Source organism: Cygnus atratus, chromosome 11 (assembly GCF_013377495.2).
Source record: "Cygnus atratus isolate AKBS03 ecotype Queensland, Australia chromosome 11, CAtr_DNAZoo_HiC_assembly, whole genome shotgun sequence".
Taxonomy (NCBI): Eukaryota; Metazoa; Chordata; class Aves; order Anseriformes; family Anatidae; genus Cygnus; species Cygnus atratus.
Window position 1 is genome coordinate 12,877,385 of NC_066372.1, and position 24,008 is coordinate 12,901,392.

The 24,008-nt window shown below is 42.3% G+C and overlaps 1 protein-coding gene across 1 annotated transcript; it reads right to left on the reverse strand.

Moving 5' to 3' along the window:
- Positions 1 to 17,562: 17,562 nt before the first annotated feature.
- Positions 17,563 to 23,986, reverse strand: TLNRD1 (talin rod domain containing 1). Its single transcript, XM_035554581.2, has one exon. It carries the CDS (start codon positions 22,810 to 22,812, stop codon positions 21,742 to 21,744), a length of 1,071 nt encoding a protein of 356 aa, XP_035410474.1. The 5' UTR covers positions 22,813 to 23,986; the 3' UTR covers positions 17,563 to 21,741.
- Positions 23,987 to 24,008: the final 22 nt, after the last annotated feature.

Sequence of the window (24,008 nt, forward strand, 5' to 3'; positions counted from 1 at the left end):
GTTTCCTGTTGTGAACTAACAGTTTTGGCATAACCAAGAATGGACAGGAAGGGCAAATGATTGGGGGTCAGCTGAAGAAGTTGTTTTAATGAAAAGACCAGCCCAAGAAAGTGGGAAGAAATTTACCCTGAAAAAAAAAAAAAAAAAGAAATTAAAGGAGGGAGGGAGGAAGAAAGGGATCAGTTGTTGATTGCTAGGGTCTCCTCATGGAAGTAAATAATAACAAAAAAAAAATCCACATCAAGGTTTAGCAGGGCTAGGAGAAAGCAGGGGATGCTGTTGTTGCACAGGAAGTATCACGGGGGTAGAAAGCCCTTTGTATCCTACCTAATTAAGAGCCTGATTCAACAAATATATATCCGGCTTCTACACTGAGGAAAGCAATTTTTGGAAGTTTTCACAGATGTGGGACTTCTTTCAAGCGGGACCTTATAACAGAGGCACTTCCAAGTGCTATTTTTCAACCCTGCTGTATAAATAGCACTGCCATCAGGTCCCTGAAACCGCCTTAGCGCCAGGCCCTCCGACTGCCTGCCTTCCATTTGAAGCAAAAGCAGGCAAAGGGAAGGGGCACGTGTTATATTTTCCCACCTCAGACCTTCTTCCCAGCCCACTGCAAGAGCAGAAAGGAGGTGGCTTCCCCTTGGCTTTTCCTGAGGCCGCTGGGGATCTGTTCACCTTCACGAGCTTGCTAACGCAGCGCCCAGGTTGCCCTCACATTGCTGTCCGAGTCATTTTTAACATAGAATTTTGTGTTACGTGCTCTTGGTAGCAACTACTTTCACTGCAAAGATCATTTTGATTGTATGGAAATTCAAGTTGTAGAAAACGGCCGCCTATTGCTGAAAACAAAACATGAAAAGAGTCAGTCAGTGTTTTCCTACTCCTAAAAGGCCTTCCGTGAAGTGTTTTTTATGATGCCAAACCCATAATAGTTTGTAAAACTGTGCCTGGATTTCTCCTTGGATTTAATTTAGATGGAATTTTAAAATCCATGTACAACAACATTTCTGCTTTCTACTCTTAGAAAAATATAAACTTCAGTCATATTTGAATCACACTTTCTTTTAACATATCCTTTTAAATATTTTTGTTTCCATTTAGGCCTGCCAACATTTCCATGGAAACCCCCAAAAATAAAGACTTTCCCAGCCTTGTGAGAGCACACCTGCAAGAGCAAGAATTGCAGTGAGCCTGTTGCCTGTCCAAAGTGAATCTCCTTCGTTATTGGTGTCACCTAAGGACATTTTTCATGGTTGGTATGATTTTTTATCTCAAAATTTATTGAAAGCATCAACTTAGAATTTATACAGTTTGAAATCTTGCCACGGAGCAGTAACAAAAGTCTGTTGTTATCCAATAGCTCTCTTTTTAATATACTATCTCAGTTTCAAGGAAAAAAAAATGCTTTACAGATTGTAGTGTTGAGATTGGAAGTCCTGAAAAAAACAAGATGAAATAAGCACTCACCTCAGTGAGACAAACACATGTACAATGAAGTCCCAATAAGCTGTCTTAAGAGAAATCTTTCCACTGGCTTCAGGAGGATTTGTATCAGAATTACAAAGACAACTGAAATAATTCATCTGCTTCTTCCTAGTAGAAAGGTGCAGCATGTTTACTATTGAACAGCTGGCTACTGTGAAAACTGACGTTTAGACTTCTCAACATTGCTGATGTTAGACACACATACACACACACACATGTATTAGAGAGCTAAATTTAAAGCAGTCTGGTCGGTAATTTTATAATTGCAACTAATTCTGTGTGGTTTTCCACTTAAACAAAAATATTAATATAGACAATTAAAATGGCTTCACTTGGATTTTTTTTTCAACCAGAAGGCAGCTATGATAGTAGAACTGAATTCAGACAGTCTGGCAATATATAAGAACGATATTTCAAGGTGATATTCTTAAATTTCTTACATTAAAAAAAAAAAAAAAACCCTCAAGCTGACAAGATTTTTTTTTGGAGCCTACTGTCATTTTTAGCTATATGAATTATATATCCTGTTTGCTAAATTGTTAAATTTCCTGTATGTGAAGGCTTTTGATTTGTATGCATTTCTGCAGTGAGGTGTCAATTTGACAGCAAGTCTGCGTCAGTAATGAGCACCCCTGGGAAAATAGAGACTTTGCTGTTTCTTTTTACTAAGGAAAGACTTACCATAGATCCCAAACCTAATGAAAAATTGAACTTTAAATACTGCTAAAAATACACCTTTATGTTACTAACAGTAATACGGAAAAATCTCCTACATATTGTTTTGATTTTTTAAACATACCAAAAAAATTAATTTAAATGCATTCAGGTCTCACCTAGGTTTGCTTTTCACCACTGCTCTATAACTCTGTGGCAGAATTGTTAGCCAACACAGACAGACCTCAGAAATGCTAACTATAGCATATATGTCATATCAAATGATCCTGTTGTAATTAATAGGATGTTCTGTGAAATTCCATGCTATTCCACATGAACACGAGTATCAGCTCTCACGTCTCAAGGACTATGAAAGAATTAAAGGAAAGAGCAAACTCAGACCTCAAGCAAAGTGTTTTCGCTATGGAACTGAGTCTGAAGAGAGGGAAATTCATTCACAGAACATGGAAACTGTGACAAACAAGTGTCATGACTGTTGCACCATCTCAGACTACAGTCTCATCAGAATATATGTTTTGCAGGACTGGAGCTTCCTGTTGTACATGTGAAAAAAAAAAATCAAAGTAGTAGCCTGGTGTTTATAAGAAGAAACCTTCACAGAACGGCACAGGTACTGTTGACACTGGTCATTCACACAGAGACAGCTCCCTCCCACTGTTAACAAAATCCCTGTGCTAATCACAGTGTTTAATTACTTTTTGCAGAACTTACCAGCTTTAAGTAAAGCATTATCAAAGTTCCAAATATTTGCAGTCAATAAAGTTTCTGTGTCACAAGAGAAACTTTTTGCTAACAAATGCTGATTCAAATGTCGTGTATTCCTACTGCTTCGGTTTTTGCTCTAGGCTAAGTAGATGACTATTTAGTGCTGCTACAAAGCTGTCAAATTACTTCCACTGATCATCAAAGAGCCAGTTGTGTTTGAGCATTAGGTGGGGAGTATTCCTGTGCATGCATTTGTGCTCAAAATGACCGTTACGTTTTGTTGCATATTCATTGATACCCGTTAAGATGGATTGGTGTTGCAGATGGGAGTTAAAAGTTGAATGCCCCTGTGAAGGTGGGTGGGAATCTCAGTGGCAATAAGATTAAACTGGAGAAGGGTTATAAGTGTTCTGAGTTCTTCGGTGGCAAATGACATGGAAACTGCAGATAGCTGAAATGTACAGGAATTCTCGCGCAGGGTCAGTTTTTCAGGAATGAAGTGGAGAAATTAAACTAATTGTAGAGAAAGTTGTAAACTGGCGTAGATTTAAGCTCAGTCATCATAAAATTGTTCCTGTTCCTTTGGCTACATGCTCCGTGTGAGTGTTAAAATCACCTCTTTCATTCGTGTGTGCTTTCTGGAAGTGATGAGATGAAAACAGCATACTACTACTTCAACTCAATAGGGAATGATTGGAACTGAAAAGCATTAATTTGTTTGGCGTGAATCATTCCGCAGTATGTTTCAGTTCCATTCTGAAGGGGAGGTTTGTTTGTCCTTTAAAGGCTTACTTAAACAGGAGAGGAAGCGAGAATGAGCCCCTGGCACCTTTCCTTTGCTAATGCAGCTGATGCATGCCTCACTTCATACTGCTGACGTATTGCTAAAGGACATCTAGGATAGTTTCAGCTATTCCAGTTTTATTGTTACTACATCAAGCTTTTGCCACTGGTTCCCATGATTTTTGGCAGTGTGAACAAGTATTAATATTGAAATATGAGTGTCAAAGAGAAGGTTACAAATAAAGAAAGGTGATGGGTTTTGCTGTAATGTCAGTGTCTATTGGTTCTACCTTGCCAGTAGTTTTTCAATGATCTGGACGTTAAATAGTTTTGTTTAAAAAATAAAGCAGATGCTATATGGTGAAAGATGTCTCTTGAAGAGGACTGATACAATGTGGAGAGGATAACTTAATATTATGGTAACCACTTGGATTTGATTTTATCTACATTATTAAATAGTGCCACATTAAGGACAACTTTCAAAAAAAGAACTCAAAAGTTGTAGCTCCTACAAATGTGAAAAGAAATACCAGAACAATGTTGGCTATTCATTTCTCTCGCTGCCTCTCTAAGCTTAATTCTGCCTCTTAATCTCCTCCTTAAAAGACATGTTGAGAAGTAGAAGCTTCATTTTTTCTATGTGTATTGCATTTCCTTCACCTGCTCCTTACTCTGAATTTCCTACATTAACTTGGTTTGTCAGTGTGAACTGGTGATAAACTGGGATCCCAGAGGAAATGGCTGCTTCTTACTGGTTTCTGTGTTAAGTCTTAGGACCCCTTTCAGTCTCCTTGAGTTCCACCTGGAAAGTTGGTTGTTTCCACGCAAGCGGGGAAGACTCCTTGCCCAGGTTTGCTTCCCTGCTATACGTGTCAGGCACTGTTCCTGAGGCTGGTCTGATGAGCAGATCTGGTCACAAAAAGCGGCAAGTTCCATTACAGCTATGGCCATAGGGACTGATTTATGAGAAGGGACGCGTGCCCTGCGTGCTCCTGTATCTTCTGTGTAACAGTGACCTCAGGCTCCCAAACCTAATGCTTAATGCTCAGATGTTGAGGAGGAGTCATCTGGAGGAGTCATCTTGCACTAATGCACAGTAGCTTTGGCATGTATAAATATATTTTTAATGTAGTTAACGGTTCAGTTCAGATCCCTCTATTCTGATTTATGTACAAGCCAATCAAGGCTTAAGGATTGAACTGATGATTGTATTGTACCAAGGGAAGCAGAGTTTATCAGAAACAAACACATATAATTTTTATGGGGAATTATTATTGTTGGAAGGAACAGGCAGGCTTGAAGTCTCTTCCCTGGGTCTGAAAAGGAGTGACAAGATCTAAGCTAGAGACAAGGATAGGCCCAATTCCTCTTAGTTTAATCTAATTATGTTAGTCAGGCCACTTGAGAGACAAGAGTACTTAGCGTGTGTAGAGCAAAGCTCCTTTCCATATTACAGCAATCATATTCTGTTGGGAAAAGTGGTGTTGCAAGGCAAGCTATGCAGGCCCGTACATAAATTCTCAGCGAGACCTCCTGCAGTCCTTAATTGCCGTTTAGCCATACTGACAGCAAACACAGCACCTCAGCCCAGCCACACGGAATACAGGGTCTATGGGGTTCAGAAAGCATCTGTTTTAACATCATGATGTGACATTTGTACATAGGGCTCCACTGAACCCGCGGTGTTGGTGGTGGCTAGCTACCTGCTGGGGGAGGCTCGTTTCCTGCGAGAGACCTGCAGGAGCTCAGTGCCTCTCATTTCAGGAGCCTCTTTGGGACCTATTGGAGTCTTTCCCTGAGCTGGTGGGTGGAGGAGATTCCAATCAGGCAAATAGATGGATTACCAATAAGTCGTGTTGTTTGGCCATCTGGATGTATGGCCGCTGCCAGGCTCATTTTTCAGCTTGTTGACCATAATGATTTTGGCAATAGTTGTGGCTGCTCCCATTCATTCTTTCAATAATTTCCATTACCCTTGCCAATTATTTTGGGGGTCTCAGCATTTACTTTCAGAGCTATGCATTTTTGTTTCAGGATCTCTGAATGGTGATTTGCATGAGTATGTCTCTTTGGGACTGCTTTTGATCTTCTTAGAGCAAGTTTTACATACAGCATATGCCTTTTGAACTAGCTTGTGACAAAATGACTCAAACAATGCTGCTGTAAATAACGTTCCTGCAGCCAGTGAATGAAAAGGAGACATGTCTCAGCTCTCAGCTCTCCATTTTGCTGGACAGGGCATGCACACTAAGCATACAATCAGACGGGAAAAAAAATATGTTTTTAGGAGTGTTGTCAGTAGCAGATTCCAGCTGTTCCCTTGGATATAGCACACAGAGGGACTCCCTGTACAGGACTGGTTTCAGTTGCATTTTACTCTATGGTTTTGTCCATTTTTAGTATTTTGTCAGCCCCAACAGGCTGAAACAGGCATCTTCTTGTGTATTTTAAGCTGAAAGAAAAGTCAGTGAACAAATACTGTCTATATAGGCATCCAGGAGGAAAAAAAAATAGCATTATAGGATATGAAACTACTTGTTCTGAAACATTGTTAAGTCTTATTCTGTCAAATACAGACTGTACAGCTTGCATCTTAGCCCGCTGGGGAAAAAAGGAGTTCCCAAACATGCTCAAAATACTAAACTGTTCCCAGGAGAGAAAAATCTAAACAAATGCTATCCCCCTTGCTGAACACACCCAGTCCTTCCCTAATCTAAACAGCCACTGACACTATCACCTTCTGCCAGCAACTCTCTTTTATTGTTATGAAGGAAGGCTTACGCTGCTTCTACAGGTTTTTGCCACCTCTGTACAATTGCATGCCTCAGATATTCAACCAGCTGTGTGCTGCCGATTCATCGAGGGGTTGACGCACACAGAAAGGGATTCCGTATCAGAATGCTTCTGCATTAAGACTGTGTGGTGACTAGTGGTGACTGGTCGTTAGGTCATCACCAGTCACTCGTGAATCAGCAGCACACAGCTGGTTGAGTAGCTGAGGCTAGTCACTTGGGGTGACTGGTGCCATCCTTTGCATAAGGGACCAAACAGCAGACAGATTTTGGAAGAACGGTTTCAGAATTACATGCTTCCTATTATTAACATAGACCGGTGTACATGCATATCACAAAAAACAGACAAGGCATCTCTAATTACCAACCCTAACTCATTAAAGTAGAGTCTGATAGTTTTATAGTCTTGATACAAGAGGTTATACTAAGGATCAAGGCTGTACTTGGTAAAAATCATCAGTTACCACCAGAAATAAAAGCATTTTAGATGTCATTTCCTTGAATATGTGCTTAATAGTTTCAAGTCTTTGAAAGCATGTACCAGCTACTCCCCATCACACAGCTGCACTGGCTCCACGCTCTCTGGATTCAGTTCAAATCTTGTTTTCAGTATGACAGGAACTTTTGTCAACACTGTATTTGAGCAACAAGATGCATGCCAATAACAAGACAGATAAACAAAAATACCTTAGCAAGTAGGCACGGTTCTGGATCCTAAAGCCTTGGGAAAGTTTGGTTAATTTCTCAGCATTAACAGGCACATAGCTATAGCACTGGACGTACGATTAAATTGTACCTGAGATGGCTGCTTCTCGAAGCAGGTACTGTGACATGACCCAACTTCTGTCCAGGTTGCCGTTGCAGACAACCTGGATCCACACTGTCTAAAAGTGCCATGTGTCCTCACATCACGTCAGCCTTATCTGAAAGGCTGCAGGACGTCTCGTCTGTCTAGCCTCTAATGTATGTTCTCATCACACGGGCAGATGGGACATAGAGAAGTGACTGGGTCAAGTCATGCTCAGAGCCTGTTAGCACTGCGGGATAAAGATCAGATACTTGGAGCAAACTTGAATGGTCTCTGAGTATGTCACTTTGTCCCAAACTGACAGTCAGTCCCAAGTTTGCTGCAGGGACCTGATGGGGAATTTAATTCAAAGCAGTCATGAAGTTTTTCTGTAGGCCATGCTCATCTCACTGAGCTTTCTTATCCACTGAATCAAAGAAACTGCAGAAGATTACACATCAGGTATGCACAATTTCATAGTAAATGCAAATACATACTTTAAATGTCATATAAATACTGTGGATTGCATTCATAGCATGCCGGAGGCATACTTAAATACCATCATTTGCTTTTCTTAAATGCATACGTAATTAATAATGGCCTGCTAACCTCATCAAGTTCTTCATGCTTTCAGGCTGAGACACTTGTATGTGATATACATCACAACCCCCAAAGAATAATGGTAAAAGAAAATAGGAAAATTCCCTCCCAATAGAGAAGACTCCCCTCTGGCTTTAAGGACATACAACTTCCAATTAAAGCCTTACAAAAGGGCTGATAGGAGACTAAGGCTCAGTACTGCCACAAAATACGTCTGTCTGATGAGGTGCCTACGGCACAGCTGTAGCTTTACAAACAAGTATCAGTAAATCCACCTTCGAATGCAGTTCATCTGTCTGGAGAATTAAGTTCATCTTTCACAGTATGACATGGTCTTCTAGACAGAAGGAGAAAGGAAAAAAAAAAAAAACATTTATCATTCCTTTGCCAGGCAGAGTTCAACTTGAAAGAAACCGGATGAATTGTGCATCATTCATCTAAGGAACAAATCTACACTTTAGATTTGTCTGAGAGACAAGTGAATGCAATCCAAAAAAGCTATCCATTTCAGAATGGGAGGCTTGAATTCAATCCAACCATAAAATGCATGCCGAGTAGCATCTATTTGTTCAGGGTAGTAATGGCTTCTTTTAAAAGCACATTGCCTTGATCATTTGTGTTAAACATGGCATATATACCAACAAAAATCCCCATCTCTGTGAATGCAGGCTATCTGCCAGCACCACAAAGGGATTTTTTTTTTTTAAACAGCTACTGAGCAAGGGCTGTTGCCTGCAGAGCAGATTTTATATGTTCAGTCTACTGTGATCATCAGGTCCGAGTGCACAGTAAATGGAATTCACAAGCCTTTCCAAGTCACCTCCTGTGTAAAGCCCTGAACAGACAGTCCCAGAAGTGAAGTAAGGAACAACTTCTCTCCCCGCCCCTTTGGGCAGGTCGCATACATGCTTTTAGCAGTACCTAAAACAAGAAAAACACCTAGATCCACTTTGCTGGGATTGACGGAAACAGAACGGAAATGAGAAACTGATTGAGTGGTGAGCCAGCTTCTCTTGCAGAGAAACTTCCAACTTTCTTTCCTAATGATTTTTTTAAAGCACTTCATTTTTGCTTGTATTCCATTTAAAAAAAAAAAAAAAAAAAACTTGGCCCATGAGATGAGTTCTCAGTGCCTACACAGATGAAAGCCGTGAGAGGCCTTAAATGACTTCAGCAGGAAACTACTGGGAAGGGGAGTGGTCTGTTTTCTGACAGTCCCATTACACATTTCTAGGAAAAATCTTTTCAAGTTCTGTGTATGAAAATGAAACAGGATTACAGCACTGCCTCTCTCTTGGAGACAATCTCAACAACACTCTTTTCCTGCTGCCATGCTGCAATGCTGCAAAGTAATTCCCTTTTTCCTTTCTCCTTTTCTCCATCTATCTCAAGATCTCGGGCTCAGAAACAGCACTTGAAGCGTGTTGAATGTAAAACTTCAATGTGAAGTCTGCTCAGATAGGACCCATGTTTCGTTCAGGTAACCTTCAAGAAGACTTTGTTCTGCAGCTGCATTCATAAATGCATCTCCCTTTACCCCAAACCCTCACATAAACTGTTTAGTGAGCTCAGGAGTTTTCCACTTAGTAGCGATGACAAAGCACTCGACTACTGCAAAACCCATGACAGAGAAGCTGAGCAATAACAGCCGCCAGCCAAATAGATCACTGGGGTGGAAGGTCATCCTTGAACTCTATTTCCATTTTTCCCCACTTGGTAAATTGCTCTGGGAACAATCTTCTTTTCTAGCATAATGTAATCAAGAACTAGGAAGTCACCACCACTTACACAGCGCTGCAATTCCTGGCCTGACTGACCGTGTTGGGAATTTGAACTGAAGTCTCCACCCAGGCAGCATGTGGAACCAATGTAATGGCTAACACAATTCAGAGCTTAAAATGGAGCGACGTTGCAGTTCCAGCTGGTTTTGTAAGTCAGAACAAGAGATTCTTGGAAGCGTTATAGGAGAAATAGAAATAAACAGAGGTGAGGAATGGCTCCTAGTCTGATGATGCACACTAAGGAATATCTGAGTGACAATGCAAAAGGCAAGGCAAAAGCAAAGCACCACTAGACAGCATTATGTAGCGCCATGCTCAGAACCAAGACAGCAACGAGAAAGTGGTGACTCTGGGACATGCTTCTTGGGAAAGAGGCGCGTTATTTTTTATCTCTGCTTTTAGAACAGCTGCAGCCCTGTGCATATGGAAAGGTGAAGAGCTGTTAACAGCCTAGGGGTAAAAAAAAATAAAGCTTTCATTTTGCTGAAGAAGAAAGGCTTGCTGTATGAGTTTGACACAGCCCAAGTGCCCTTAACAGGTTCTGTGACTCACAGTGCTCTACAAATCCCTTAATTATCTGAGAGTGGCATCTCATGATGTACTGGCTAAATCCAAGCTTACTTTGGAAGGGCCTTCTTTCTTGAACTTTCTTGAAAACTGGTATATTCTTTTTGATGAAACAAGTTTCTACATTATTCCTCAGTCCTAACACGCAGAGACCCAGAATCACCGACAAGCATTCACCTTACTACCAAAGGTATTTCCACGGAGGTTGCTGCCTCCAAGCAGAAGTTCTCAGCTAGCTGCTAATTCTGACCCAGAGCTTTAGCAATTTAATAAGTAGTTAGTGTTTATGCATTAGTATTTTTGCTGTATAATTTGGTAGATCTGCTGCCTACCCCATGCCCTTGTTTAGTGGCTATCTGCCTTTCCGGCAGACTCAGTCTTCCCAACCTAGTAGTATCTGAAGGCAAGAAACCTACTGTTTTGTAGAGAAGTGTGTGGGGAAGGAAGGTCAAGCCACAGACTTCAGAAAGAGTCTCCTTTGTGCACGTGTTTATGCCTGCATACCTTGTACCTGCATCTAACACACCTGCTACATCCTTATCTGTCCGAGAAAATCCTGATTGCTACACCATATTTGGAGATCACAGGCAAAGTTCATTGTTCTTAGAGTTCATCCATCAAGCTAACAGCACAGGTAGGAGGCTGGAGATAAAGTGTTTATACAGTGAGAGAATCATGATACAAGATCCGCACTGAAAAGAGATGATTTGCCATATTCGTACAAAGCACTCGCTGTGTATTTAGAAAATACAAAAAAGATAATCAATAGAAGCATGTGAGGAAAGAAAAAAAAAAAAAAGGTGAGATCACCACAAAACACTTCTCAGATTTTCACCCACAAAAACAAAATAGCAACTTATAAAATAGAAATAGTGGATTTTTTTTTTTTTGGGGGGGGGGTGGATCTCAGATATCATCAGAGTCTCGAGCAATGAAGTTCTATACTGGCATTACAACAAAATACCTCAAACCATGCTAAACCTGTACATCCCAGTTTAACATGTGCAGGTAGGACTCACCCTGCAAACCAGATCTAACTAGCGTCATTCTTCCTAAGTATGTTCTGAAAGGCTTTAATTCCCAAATGGCCTGGTCTGGAGAAGATAATTTTTGCACTGTCTTGAGTGGTAACAGCTTGAAAACAGCATGCTTCAGGCTTGCAAGAGTCCTCAAACATGCTACTACAAATACAACAGCCTTTAAAATTACTAGAATTTACTTTAAAATCACTAAAATGGTTAAAAAAACAAACAAAAAGAAAAAACAATATTTTTCGCACAAAAATACATTTAAACTATTATTTTAAAATAGACTATGAACAGAAGCAAAATGTGAAAGAAGGCTTTGCATCGTGTAGGTTATCTTTTTTTTTTGTAGCTGAAGTTCTTTAAATGTTTTTAATTTTAAATTAATATTCTTAAAAGGAGGGAGGGGGGCTAGTTCAGACAGCTATTGAGAGTTGTCCATCTTAAAGAATTTTCCTCTAGATGTGCTCTACACTTTCTTTATGCTTTATTCTCTGGATAGGACTGATTTTTTCATTGATATTTGCGATTCAGGTGAACTCCAGATCACTTCAGCAAAGTGCAGATTTACAGGGAAGGACATGCAACAGATGAAGGACATGCAACAGTTCACAGCTTTAGAAAGCATCCAAGACCAGTCAACAACTGCATCTTCTGTAAGTAAAACTACTCCATTTTATAAAATCGTCTCATAGGAGAGGAAATATCTAACAGTAACGTTAAATGAGTGTAACAACAAAAACAAGTAAAACTTTGGCTAAAACAATACCTGTGGGAAAAGCTTTGACAAAGTCGTTACGATTTTTTTTTTTTAATCATGTTTCTATCAGAGAGCATTACTAATTTTTAAAGTCTGTTTTACTGAACTTTTGAACACCATTCTACATTTGCAAAGCATAGTTGTCATCCCAGGGAGAATCTTCAACAGCCTACTGTCATTTTCAAAGGGAAAGGGAAAACATAGCGAAGGCTTCAAAAATGTGAGTGAATTATTTCATCCGCTTACAAGTGCAACATGTGCTCTCTCTTCTGTAGTGACACAGTACAGAAAACAAGATCTAATTAAAGCAGTTCCTTTGCCAAATGAGTGGGATCTTGTAAAGACTTGGCACACAATTCCGATTCAAGCTTTCTTGTCTTAAACAAAACTAAACTTAATACGGAATGTAATAATAAAGCCCTGATGGGGTTATTCAATTTTTTTTTTTTCAATCAAGTGACCACAAAGTGCTGGGCCTGTAATCAAAGGGACACTCAGTATCTAAAACAGCAATATTGAAGGAAACAGGGAATTTTGCATACTACAGTACCGATGTCATGTAAGTGAACCAAAGAACATTTGGCCTTTTGTTATCTTATATACTAAGACAGAAAAGCTTTGGTCTAGCATGCCTTTTCCTCTGTTCTACCCAAATGAACAGGTGTGTTTTTAACCACACACAAACCAAAAAGCTTGCAAGTTTCAGAATGTACCTTTGAAATTTAGAAGTAAAATTATTTTTCTAAGAAAGTGATTTTCATCTTATTATCTTGAAATAAGTACATATAGTGTCTTGAAATAAGAAACATAATCTTGAAACCTCATGGGTGATATTGGTGATAGGGGGATGGTTGGACCAGATGATCTTGGAGGTCTTTTCCAACCTTTATGATTCTATGAAGCTGTCCATAAAAGGTAGATAGGCAGAGAACCAGATAAAATCAACAAATAGGGTTTTGTTTGATTGTTTTCCAGTTGGAGAGAAAATTAAGGCAATTTTGATTAAAACACAACAACAACAACAACAAACTACCAAAAAACACAAACAAACACAACTTTGGTAATACAAGCTAAGCATGAGGTAAGGATCACCATTAATGTACAAAATTTTTTAAAAAGTCCCAGGGCCCAATATAGAAAACTCATAGAAGATTCAGTAATAAATAGATTTTACAGTGCAGTGTAAATCCAGATGCTACTTCTCTGTTATTGAACTCAAGTTGCTGATTAACTCAATACACAACATGAGCAGAACAGTATAGTTAATTCAAAGAGAGCCAGAAAATGCCCCCAAAAGCCTAAATGCTACTCTGTTGAGAAATCAGCACCCAGGGCTGCTACAACAACTTTGTTAGCCACTAACCTACATCTCACGGTATCCAGCTAACTCACCAGCACCCCGAGTACAGAACACCTCATAAATACAGGAAGCCAGATTACCCTTTCTTCTGAATAGCATTACAGCTCTTTGACAAACTGTGTGTGAAACATGGTTCCTGGGAATATGGATTACAGACAGCTCTTCAAGATGTATTTTGAAAGCACATGTGGTATTGAGGTAGTTGGAATTTGCATACAGAAAGAACAGGTATATTTCTAATGCAATCTGGACCTCAATTGGCGTGAACTGTCTTTAAGTGCACGGCCTGTACGAGGATAACATGCACAGAGCACAAAGGGATCTCTGTTCCACATCTGGGTGTTGTACCAGGAGCAGAGGGCGGAGGGAGGGAGGCGAAATCTGCGATGCTGATGTGAAGGTAAGATGCAAGATACGGGCATCTGGCAGTCATAAGAGGCAAATGAGGTAGAGTTGGGCCTCCGGCTGCTTGCCAGCGAGGGCGTGTGCAAGGATAACAAGAGCTTTTAACCCGTACCGAGAGGTCAGGATGGTAGGAACAGAATTATGGCACATTGTACTTCGACTGCAAATTTCTGCACTTTACAGAGTTTCAGTAAAATTCTACCACAACATTCGATAATTAATATTTAAAATATATGCAATCAGCACAAATGACCACGTCCACAAAACATCTAGACGTGTAGCTCCCATTAAATTCACTGGGGGTTAAGCCCCTAAATACTCCTACTGTTATGACCAAATATTTAAAGGTGGTTTTGTTTTTCTTTTTCCTTCTTAAAAACTACAGATTGTGCCCTCACTTTGAAACAGATGTCTGTTGCCCGTGGCTTTTTTCAGACCTGTATTTCGCTGTAGCTCTCCACAAGTACCACAACCTGCAGCGCCCCAGGCCGCAGCACGTATCTCTGAAGTTTCAAAGATAGTACTCGTGTGCCTCTGGAGCTCGTACCACTCACTTCAACAACTGCTCTTCAGCCTGCTCGGATGCTACCAACCCCACTTACAGGCTGTTGGAACAAACTACCCCAACACAACAGTCAGAGTAGACAAGATTATAGATTCGGAATGAGTTCCTGCCTAAATTCAGTATTAAGAAAATTTTATGCAGTTATTTTTGCGCACAGATTCTCTTGCAATGCCTAGGACCAATCTTAGTTTTCCAAAAAGCAAGTTTTTAATTATGAGCAGAGAAACAATAGCTTACTTCAACATGAAAAAGAATACACCCACTATTTTTCCATGTTCTATAATTCAAAAATAGGTCAACTAATTAGCTTTAAAGCTTTCAAGAGGATTAAAATTGAAATATAGGGCTCAGTTTCCTTTTTATTTTTTAAGCCAGACACAGAGATTGAAAATTTTCAGACTAATGGCTACCTTAAGACAGTGAAAGAGGTAAAAGTTTTGAACTATGAATCTAACATTGCCAGAACGCATTGATTCCATAGTAAATTTTTAAACAGAGTAATTTTTTAAACATAGACTACATTTAAAGCATTTAAATAAGACCATAGCATTAACTACATGACAATTCAGAAGTGCCTATAATTCGTCATGCTGCACCTACAGATCTACCTGGCTTTTTTCACTTTTTTTTTTTTTTTTTCCATAGAGTGCACATCTAGAATGCAAACAGGGGCCGAAGTACACCTGAACAACATGCCTACCAGGTCAAGGGACTTCCTAGATTTAATGTGAACCAGACAGAACCAACATGGTCTGAAAAGAGTGACCAGAAAACAGCATCGTTTTTACTCTGTATATTAAAAACATAACACTGGAGGCCAAAATTTATTTTGATTGTGTTTGGCAGTTAATGACAACAGAACTATAATCAGCATCATGTTGACCCAGTGTCCTCCAAGCTCTTTCTGTGTGCACCAGAGGAACACCTTGTACAGACAGAGTATGAAACACAGTCCCTCTGTTCATCAGTGCCACAGCCACTGTGCACAACAGGCACCACTTTGGAGAAAAGTTCCTAGCTTCAGCGGCGTGTCTGAATTTCAAACAAAGGAAGCCTCACAACTAAAATCCAGATGAAGCCCAACCCTGGTTCTGCTGCTGCTGCTCTATGCGCTATTGGAGACCCTCTGAATTCAACTGACTGAATGGGCTGAACGAAGAGTGAAGCACCCCCAAAGGGTTGGGGAGTAACAGCAATTTCAAACCACCTTGTTGTGAGTCCACCCTGGCATCTGTACGGGCTCCTGGTGCCAATGGTACGATTTACACACAGCCTCAAGGCTCCACGCTGGTGATGGAGAATTTGACGTGAAGCCTCTCCTGCTCACCTGAATGCTCAGAGCAGGGAGGCAAGAGACGCAGCAGCTAGTACAGACACTTTCGGTCATCCAAAGGCTGGCTAAACACATCCAGGGATACAAGCTGCTTACAGCAGCCTAGCATACCACTGAACCACACCCTTCAAGTTATTTCCAGCAATCCTAACAGCCACTGCAGTCAAAGACCGTCTTGGGGTTTCCATCTGAAGTCCAGATCCTGCAAGAAATGCTACTGCAGGATTTGGGGCCATGTTCTACGCTTTTCAGGATTCTCTGTCCTTAGACTCAAGTTCAGGTTCCTGCCACCCAAACAAGCCTGAAGAAAAACTACTGGTAAGTACTGGAGGTAAGTCAAACACCACTGAAAACTGACTGCTGAGGTATCCTATACTTGCAGTCACTTCACCTCAAACTAATTTGATTTTAAAACTTAAGTTAAGCAAGTTATTAGTAATCACTTTACACGTATTTCTTTATTTTGTTGGGGAAGGAAGGGAGGGAGAAGAGAAAAAAATCAAGCTATTTAGCTTTCCAACTATTTAACATAAAACCCAAAAGAGCTCCATCTGGCAACCAGCAGGATTTCTAAATAATCTAAATAGTATCTACATAAGAACCAGGCTGTCTATAGTAAGACAACTTCGACTTTTACAGGCACAAGAAGCCTTTATTAACATAAAAGGAAATTATAAAAAATTAAGTTAGAACAGGAACAAGAGTCTGGCAAACTGACAGAAGACCCCAGGAATCTCTGGATTAATCTTGAAATGCTGCTTTTGCCTTTGTTGGCATATAGCACCATACACTGTGTGGTTTAAAAAACAAACAAAGCAAAAAAAACCCCTTAGGTTCAAAGGACTGTAGTACAATAAAACCAGTTCCAAGAAAAGATTCAGATTCATTAAAATCAATATATGTAATTCCTCACTTTGCAACATGAGAAGACCCCTGATGTTTTAACATCGTGGAAAATATTAATATTTAATTACAGACTTAACTGAGTCATGGATGAGGCCCCGTTTCCACAGCCATCCTTCTTCATTAAGAAAATAGTTTATAATGCCACTAATTCTGTCAGTTAAATATACCTTTGAATAACTTTTTATATAAAATTTTGATAATTCGTAATTTCCAAGTAAATAAACACCTCCCCGTATTTAATTTTCCAGGTTATCCATAGGAAGGAAATGGCCTTCCACTTCATACCTAGCCTGCCTGGGTTTTGCCGTGTGTGTGTGAATGCTCCAAGCCTGATGGTGTTTTGGTGTCTTACACAAGCTGTTAATGGTCAGGATGCCACTTTCAAGCTGCCACTGGGATTTTTCTGTCAGTGTCCTGGACAAGAGCCAAAGAACAACACCAGTGGGCCCAAAAAAACCCCACGTTGTGCTGATCCTGTGAGGATGGGGCAGCCTTGAAGCTCCACGCTTCCTGTAGCTCTCCTGGGTTCCAGGAAGGGAATTTCTATCTTTATCACTGCCCATCTGGCACCTCTCGCAGGCAGCAAGAACAAAGAGTTGGAGTTAAACGTTCTGGTCCCTACCATCTGCTTCTGCTCGTAAAGTCTACAAGGAGCCTGATAGGGAGAGGAAACAAAAAAACCACCTTCATCTCCCACCAAACTGCTCTGGCAAGTACCTATTTTTGCCTGTACTTCTCAAGGCAGCCCTAAAGGCCCTTGGTTCCCTACAGCAGTACAGCTGCTTGACACAGAGCATCCCAAACGCTGCCAGCCCAACATCTCCATTCACAAACATCTAACAGCCCGGAAAGAAAGGTTGCGTTGTTTGAGATCTGGTTTACTGGATCAGCCTCTGTTCTATCTAGAATAGGAAAATTCCTGTGGGTTTAATAGGAGGTATTACCCTACAGATTTTCTCTGGTTCCACCTCCTTTCCCATCAGCCACATCCCCTCTTGCTGCAAGGCTGCATACACCATGTGTTGGCTCGACCCCTTCTGTCTCTGACAGAAGTTTGGCCAAAAAGAGCAGATTTTCTGCTACTTTGATCATTTCCTGTGGTAAAAAAGTGAAGGGAATTATCTGACCCATGGTCTTTTTTTTCTTAGTTTTGAAAAATAACAAGGATTTACATTTGCAAATTCCCTTAAATAGCATACTTGCTTTTCAATAGCGTTTTGCTGCTAGTTTATTGGTTGTCTTACAGAGCTTTTAACTTTACTTTTTTTTTTTTTTTAGAATCAGAAAACACATTGCTCTGTCAAATTCTGCAATCAACTGCTATATTTAATCAATACAGAACTTCATTATGGTGATGAAGCAACCAAAAGGTAGTATCAAATTCACAAGCAATGCAAAAGTGGCAGCTTCTACCCTGTTAAAAATTCTCACATTTAAAAAAAGGAGCTTAATTCTCTTTTGGTGGGGATAGTGTTATTTTTGGCTACAAACATGCATTGCATAATGTACTTAGAAATAAGTTAACCCTTTTATTAAATACACTATTAGAATAGATCCATGATGTGTGTGACATAAGCAGCCTGAAATACTAAGTTTTCCCTCATCCGTGAGAGAAACTTTGGAACCAAGGTTCTCTCTGGAAGGTTCCTGTTCAAAAAACAGGTCTAATGCTTGTCTAACCCTATGTTGAAATAGTGACATGACCTGTTTACCCAAATGGTGTAAGCATTTGGGCAACATGGACCTCAAGTATGAAGCCAAGTGATAATCAGTGACCATTATGCAGCCTGAAACTGCAACCTGAAAACAAGTCCATTAGGTATATTTTTTCTGTCCCAGAAAATACAAAGTAAAAGAACAATACAAATATACCCAGTGAAATAACCTTATATCAGAATTAATATTCTATAGGAATACATTCCAAAGCAATTATCACAATGTACATCGTCTTTATAAATAATTTTCCTGTTAACCGTTTACTCAGAGTGCATATAAACAGCTGTTTGTATCAAAAGCCCTTTTTTTGAACTTTGCTAGGTTCATAATACATACAGTACAGATTTTGACAGATAATCCCTTGAGCTGAGGCCAGAGGAGTGCATGGCTACCTTTGCTATCAGTGGAAGTTCTACTGTGGAAAGAAACGATGAAGGTATGTACTTATATACTTCAAAATATTATCAGAAAGAGGGAGGAATCTGCAGTATCCTTGTTAAAAACTGGAATTGTACTGAACCACAACAGAATTGGTGCTATCATTAATAATATATTACCCTTCATACACAGAGGTAATAAGGAGGCTGCACTGTGATCCATATAACCTCATTAATAATGTATAAATGAATCAAAAAGAATCTAATTAGTTCAGCAGTGCCAAAAATTATCAAGTAGAAACATCAAAAGAGCCGGTGGGACTTTTTTTTTCTGTCAGAGATGCTGCAGAGCTGCCCTTCGGAATCCTCTGGTCTGTATCTGGAAGCAGGGCTCGCAAATGTAGGTCGCGGTGACTCCAACGGGCTAGAGCCGGGCAATGGACAGCACCGTCTCCCCATGTCCCGCACGAACTCCTGCACCACCTAGGATCTATGCAGAGGAAGGGTGGAGCCAGTTCCTCACCTCCTTTCCACAGCCGCAGAAGATAGCACGTCCTGAAAGCATTATGTTTGATACAACCCCTTTTTCCTCCTTCCCCTCAAGTGCAACTGCGGAAGAGAAGGAAGGGCGGACTGGGGCAGCATCTCGGCTTCCATGGAGACATGCTAGAAGAGATACAAAGGAGAGCTGAGCAGACAGCCGCAAGCACGTAAGAGGTACAGGACCTCCCTGTAGATGGCCTTGGCTTCCTGCGAATCCCTTGGGAGCCCTACAGCTGTTCCTGCCATCCAGCTAGGAAAACGTGAGTGCATGCACACACAAGTCTCTGAGGAAATACTTGTGGAGGTTTCTTCCACTGGATAGCCCAGCAAACAGGATCATCTAAGTCAAAGTTAGAACAGTATCTGTCTGTACCTGTGTGGGTATACACATATATAAAAATACTCATGCATCTGTCTATATCTATACATAAAAGTGAGAGAACTTTTATACCCTACTGCGTCCTCTGCAGCATGTACTGATAGTGTTATATTGCAGCAGAGATGTAGTGAAAAAACCATACCCAGGGGAACGTAGCTTGGATGGATTTTTCACAAAGAAAAGTGCTAATTGTACAATTCACTGAAGTAAAAAGAATAAACGGACCTAAGAATAAACAAGTGGGGTCTACTATACTGATCTTCTTTTCTGACCCTGAAGATACAGATACATAGCTTGGACCTCCTTTGACAGGATGTATTTGTGCACTACACAGTCATGTTTTACTCATGTTTGAAATTAAGTAAAAGCACCATATGCAAGACAAACAATAACGCTATAAAAGGAAGGCCTTTCACTACTCTGGGACTGTTCTATATCCACAACCAGAAGACTCACTTCTTCAAAGAAACAGATAGGACAATGGTTGTACAGTAAGGGTTTAAAACACAGCAACAACATTTTTAGGTACATTTTCCAATAGCTTTCAACAGTGTTCGATTTGCAGACCTGTAAGAAAAAAATACAGTTATGCAATGTAGCTGTGCAGACAAATGAGGCCTCCTTGCCAAAAGACTTGCTTTTCTTGTTTACCTTTCATGGAACATATAGAAGGCAATGGACCCCACAAGTCCACCAAGATCAGGCTGAAAAAAATCCCTGGAGTTACGGGAACTACTGTGGTGTTCCCTTAGGTCCCCTCACAGCTCCCAAGGAATTCGACTGGAGCTGAACTGGGCCTCAAAGTTAGCTAACTTTTCACAGTATCTGCAACATCACACTCCATGTGCTTTGACAGAAACCTGTACTGCGGAGCTCCAACACAAACCTCTGAGTAAATCAGAGTGCCCAGTCCAGCACGCCTTCACGCTCCTAAGCGGACACAAAGAATAAGCTGGGCTATCCGACAGGGTAAAGTTTTTCAAGAAGTCCTTAATAAATTAAAATGAAAAGTCACAAGCTTAATGCACGTGGCCCACAACATCTGCAAGTTAAAATACACAAACTGCTCAAAGATTACACAGAATGCTAATAACGACAAACAAAGCCAGCCTATGCCATGCTGCAGCAACTGCAGATACAGAAACCCCAGCGCATCCAGCACTATCCAGCTTTCCACAAATACAATTAAAGAGTATCTCTATCAGAGGCGTCCATCCCAAGGAGGAGGGGTGGTACCAGGGGAGGGACAGTAGTTATGAAAATAAAAGAACTGCATTGAAGCCTGTATGCTGCTGTCTAGAACTAGTTACATTTGTACCACCCATTCCCTGGGGAAAATGACATACAATGCAAACAGGCCTGGTTGTTCAATTATTCAAGTATTAAGAGATTCACAGAAAGACATCTGAGAAACATAACATTTTAATAGATGAAATAAATACTCCAGTACATGCAAGATAAAAACTGACATTGGAAAAAAAATTAAAAATCACTTTTGTTATAGTGTAATTTTTTGTTTGTTTGTTTAAACACTCACAGTAGCTTTTCCCCCAGTTTGGAAATCAACACATGGAAAACAAAATCACAACCTCCAGTCCTTCCACTCCTACACACCAAATGCACTTCTAACCTAACACTTGATGCAAAATAAAAAAAAGTCATACAAAACAAAAACAAATAAAATAGTAGCTACATCCATCATCTATGTGGTGGTGGTTTTTTTTCATTTTTTAAATGAGTGAGAACTGAGGTAACCTTTTTCCTGAACAACCAAACAGTAAAATTTAGAAGGGAAATTTCGGAAGACAAGACAAGACAAACTTTAAAAACCGCACCCAGCGCGATTAAAGCTATTTTTTTCTCCTTTTTTTTTTTTTTTTTTTAAGATACCCCCACCTCCCCAAATATAAAACTTTTAAACAGTTGCTGTTACCATTTGTGTGAAGACCATGTTGAGTAAAGGAACATTTATCTGCAGATACTTCCTTGACTTCAAAGTAAAATAAAAAGAAGCCAAAACCGGCTACCTTTGTTAGTACGTATAGTTTGAATATGCTGTTCTGCTTCTTCACCACATGAAATCAAAGGATTGGGCTCATCCAAGTAAATTCTTTGGTATACAAAAAAAGGGGCGAGGAGGTGGGCTATTATTTTCCTTTAGCAATGACTGGGATCTAAACAGAAGGTGTGGGGGTTAATTCACAGAATTGGAGTTCACTGGCGGTAAAGTCCTGGGTGAAGATCTTTCTCTTAGTGCCTGAGATAACAGGTTGCAACCATCCGAGACGGCGCAAGCTGAGTTCCTCAACCTTTCCCTGTAATCGCTCATTTTGGTGCTACTTTCGGGGTGTTGGGCTATATCCCTGAGGCATTGGGTCAGGAGCACACAAGCAGATACCACGCTCATGGCTCCTCCTAGGATAGCAGTTTGCACAGCTTTGCCCTCTGGATTAATGGTGGCAGCTTTACCCAAAAACTGGGGCTCAGTGGCAAAGCCCACCAGAGCATAGACAGACTGCACCAAAGGTCCACTGAACAAGACGCAGCGGTTCCTGGTCAGCTCGCTGGGTGAAGTCTTGACCTCCTTGACACACGCCAAGAGGGCGGAGGCGCTGGTGCTCATACATTTGACACTGAGTTTGAACTGCTCCTTCGCAAATTTATCCTTGGATTTCTCACTGGCCAGCACGCAGGCGTCTGTCAGGAATTTCAAGTTCTTGGACATGTTCTGGGAAACCTCCAGCAGGAGCTGAGGGCTCATATCTGCCAGAGGGGTGGTCTTCAAGACCCCACAGCCGTGCTCCACCTCATGCCTACATCGGGTCACCTTGTAGCGATCCACCAAGCCAGGCATGGCAGGCTGGGCCCCCGGAGTCTCCACTGCAGCCAGGTAGGCAGCGTGGGCAGAGCATTCCGTCAGGGAGACCACCAGCTCCCCCATCTCCATCAGGCTTTCCCCCACCTCCCCGAAGCGTCCCATATTGAGCTGGCTCTGGACGTCGTGGGTCAAGATGGAAAGTCCTTTGGTCCTGGCAATGATCGTGTCCCTGCACTTCTCGAAGGACTCACCGAAGACAGACAAGCTCTCGGTGTTCACCGGCCTGGTCTCGCTCGACAGCAGCAGCAGATCAGCCACCAGTTGCATCTTGATCTTGCAGTGGTCGCAGATAGAGACGAGTTTCTTCCTCTGCACGGAGCCGCTGCTGGGGACGCCGCCGCCGCCGGACACCTCGCTGCTGGACTTGCCAGAGCCGCCGCTAGCCATAGCGCCGGGGGGGCACTCGCATGCCGCTCGCTACCCCACTGCCACCGCCTCTGCCTCCGCCGCCCGAGCAGTCCCGACTGAGCCCGGCAGGATCGCTCTGCCTTTTCCGCAACATCATTCCATTAATCGCCGGGAGGCGAGGGCAGGCTGCTGCGGGGGGCGAGCTCCGCCGGGGCTCCCGCACCGCTCCGGCGCCAGCCTCCGCTCCTACGACGCTCCAGCGGCGGCTCGGCGCTCGCCGGGACCCCCGGGGCCCCGCTCGGGCATGGCGCGGCTAATTTATTAGCGCTGTTATTATTTTCCCCCTCCTGCTTGCACTTCCCTCGCCTTCCACCGCGGAGGGGGGAATCCCGGCGCGAAGTTCCCTCCTTTAGGAGCACCTCGGAGGAGCGGGGGAGCCGTGGGGAGTCGGGGCGAGGGCACAGCCCCCCGGGTGGCCGCCGTGCCCGGGCTCCCGAGGCGGGCGAGCGGCAGCCGGGAGCGGCTCGCAAGGGCCGGAGGGGCGGCGGCTGCGCACCATGTGCCGCCCCCGGCGGCCCCGCGCCGCCGGCTCGCAGGAAGCGGCGCGGAGGGTGTGGCTGCCGGGGAGGGGAAGGGAGAAGGGAAAGGGAAAAGGGAGGGAGAGGAGGGGAGAGGGAACCGGAGGGGTTAAGACCGCGGGAAGGGATGGGAGGGGGGAGGAATTAAATTAAAAAAAAAAAAAAAAAAAAAAAAGCCACCGGATCCGGGTGCTGGGGGGAGCGGAGGGCGGGATCCGTTCGCCTTCCTCCTGCGGCTGCCTCACTCCTTCCTGCCTCGAGCGTTCACGCGGCCGCCGCCAGCTCGCTCCCCGCCGCGGTCCATGCCCGCTTCGGCCCCGGGCCCCGCCGACTGGGCGCCGCCGCCCCGAGTTAGGCTCTTCCCGCAAACAAGGGCGGGGGCTCCGGGCTGCAGCCGCGGATGCCGCAACCCGCCCGGCCTGGCGCTGCTCCTGCCATGTTCTGTAGCCGAGTCGCCAACTCCCGAGGAAGAAGGAAAAAAAAAAAAAAAAACGGAGAGGGGAGGGGAAGATCTTCTTTTAAATTCCCTTTCTCAGGCTTTGAGACAAACTATTGGGAAGAGGCGGCTGCCGCGGGTCTGCCAGCCAGACGCTGCATGGCTCTGAGGGAGGCTCCCCCCCCCCCCCCGTTGCCTTTGCTGTAACCTCACTTAAGCCT